Source organism: Crocuta crocuta, unplaced genomic scaffold (assembly GCF_008692635.1).
Source record: "Crocuta crocuta isolate KB4526 unplaced genomic scaffold, BGI_CrCroc_1.0 scaffold972, whole genome shotgun sequence".
Lineage (NCBI taxonomy): Eukaryota > Metazoa > Chordata > Mammalia > Carnivora > Hyaenidae > Crocuta > Crocuta crocuta.
This window is the reverse complement of record NW_027527925.1, coordinates 41,040-43,582: the sequence shown is the minus strand read 5'-3', so window position 1 is coordinate 43,582 and position 2,543 is coordinate 41,040. Positions and strand designations below refer to the sequence as shown.

At 35.0% G+C, this 2,543-nt stretch overlaps 1 protein-coding gene across 1 annotated transcript; it reads right to left on the bottom strand.

The window, feature by feature from the left end:
- Nucleotides 1-993: 993 nt before the first annotated feature.
- LOC144219334 (olfactory receptor 2T5-like) lies at nt 994-1,956 on the bottom strand. Its single transcript, XM_077749348.1, has one exon. The coding sequence runs from the start codon at nt 1,954-1,956 to the stop codon at nt 994-996; it is 963 nt and encodes a 320-aa protein (XP_077605474.1).
- Nucleotides 1,957-2,543: the final 587 nt, after the last annotated feature.

Here is a 2,543-nt window from a genome sequence, read left to right as displayed (position 1 = left end):
AAATAGCAACAATGCAGTATTTAATTTTAATCTCACTTAACTGTTAATTTTAATTATAATATATTATAAAATATCTATTGAATAAATAAATGAGTGAATACTTGATATAGTGCTTCTCTCTTCTCTCCTTTTCTATTTTTTATTTCTTCTTTTTTTCCCTAATAAATTACATACTTCAAAACCTGACTCAGATGTCACTTCAAGCAGGGAATCTCTCCTAAATGGAAGGAAGCATCCATTCTGAGTTCATATTTTTCCTACAGTTTCTTACACAAGTAGGGATGTAGAGCCTACCATTTGGTGGGGTTTTTAACCACTAGATGCCTTAAGTTTTGGACCATGTACACTTGGTGTGCATCATTATAGTCTAGCAAATTAAGGGTGATACAAGCTAGGAAAAAACAGGATTGTCCCAGAAATAATTAGTCACATTTAAATGAGCGTGTTTTGTAAGATATTATGTCACTTATACTACCAGCAAGCAGAATACAAACTTAAAAAAAAAAAAAAAGGAAGATTGATATTTTAACTGTTTGTGTGGATTAAGTATATACTTACAGAAAATTAGAATAAATAAAAATGGTACAAACCATATCCACATTTTACCCAGGCTCAACAATTATTAACAATTTTTACCTCTTTTTCTTCATTACCTTTCTTCTTCTTCCTTCACTTTAAAATAAATTGCACAGACTCACATGACCTTTTTCGTTTAAATATTTTAATTATGCATTTTTAAAGAATCTAAGTTCTACAGAGTCAGGATACAGTTATGAACTTCAGTCAATATAACATCAATATAATGTAATTGTAGAATATATTTTGAAAGGATAAGAATTAGAAAATAGAAGATTTTTATGATACAGGCAGACAATTCGATTAAAATGGAAAAGTGAGATAAGATATCATGGTATAAAATTCTAAGGAATACAGTTGACATAAAATTCTGAACTTACAATGTGTACAGAGAAGCAAAAACAATCTCCAGTTTTCCTACTTTATAGTCTCTTGAAAGACAGGTTCTACATTCAACATTTTCTTCAGAGCCCCCATAACATCCTTATTTCTTAGACTATAGATCAAAGGGTTGAGCACAGGAGTAAGTATGGTGTAAAAGACAGATACCATCATGTCCTTTTCAGGTGTATGGTAGGACTTGGGGAGCATGTAAGTGTAAATGGCAGCCCCATAGAAAAGAATGACCACAGTCATGTGGGAAGAACAAGTGGCAAAGGCCTTCTTCCGGCCTTGTGCTGAATTCATCCTGTGAATGGTGATGAGGATAAAATAGTAAGAGCCTGAAATGACTGTCACAGGAATGAGAAGCATGAGGACACAGCACAAGTACATGAAAATCTCATAGATGGAGGTATCTGAACAAGAGAGTTTCAATACAGCTGGGACCTCACAGAAGAAATGATGGATCTTTCGAGATCTGCAGAAGGGGAAGGTCATGGTGATGGGAGCGAATAAGAAACCATCCACTGAGCCCAGGAGCCAGCAGCCAGATGCTAGGAGGAGAAACACCCTATGGTTCATGAGGACTGTGTAACGGAGGGGATGGCAGATGGCCACATAGCGGTCATAGGCCATGGAGGCTAGAAGAAAAAATTCTGAACCTGCTAGTGTCACATAAAGAAACATCTGTATCCCACATTCTGTGGCTGAGATCTTGTTCATACCCATGACTTGGTTCATGAGCATCTTTGGCACAGTAACAGAAATGTACATCATGTCCATGAGAGATAGCTGGCTGATGAAAAAATACATAGGGGTGTGGAGGTGGGCATCAGAATGTATCAGTAGGAGCAGGATGATGTTTCCAGACAAGGCCATCAGGAAAACCACAAAAATGACCAAACAAAGGAAAGCCGGGTGTTTGGATTCACTGAAGATTCCCACCAGGATGAAATCTGTCTTCCAAGTGTGGTTAGCCACCCAGTTAGTGCTCTCCATGAGATATCACTTGGACAACCTAAGAAACCTTTGGGGTTATGAATCACTCATGGAGCATGACCTGCTTAAATGAATGTTTAGTGAGAGAGAGAAAGAAAGAGAGAGAGAGAAAACCCAATTATGTTAACAGAAAGAAATTCCATGGTCTTATAGATTTAAAGATTACAAATGACCTGTTATTATTTTAAAAAATTACCAGAAAACTAAAAATATGCAACTGTGAATAAAGAGAATTTATAACATAGAGTGAGGTTGCATTGTTCTTCATGAGTTTACTTTTTGATACAGAGTCTTTTACCAACAAGCACGTAAATTTGTTTAGCTGTTGCCCTATGCAAACACAAAAGATTAATCAAGTAATATATATATACATACATACATACATATATATGTATCAAGTAATATATATATACATACATACATATATATATATATATATCACTCTTCTAGAATTTTTCTTGTAGATCTTAGAATTTCATTAACCTCTCTTTTCTAAGGATCCAACTGAGATATTGAAAACTCTCCAGGGTGTATTCTATATAAGAAAATGTTAACATTTTTCAGTGCATAGAAATATCCAATCATTA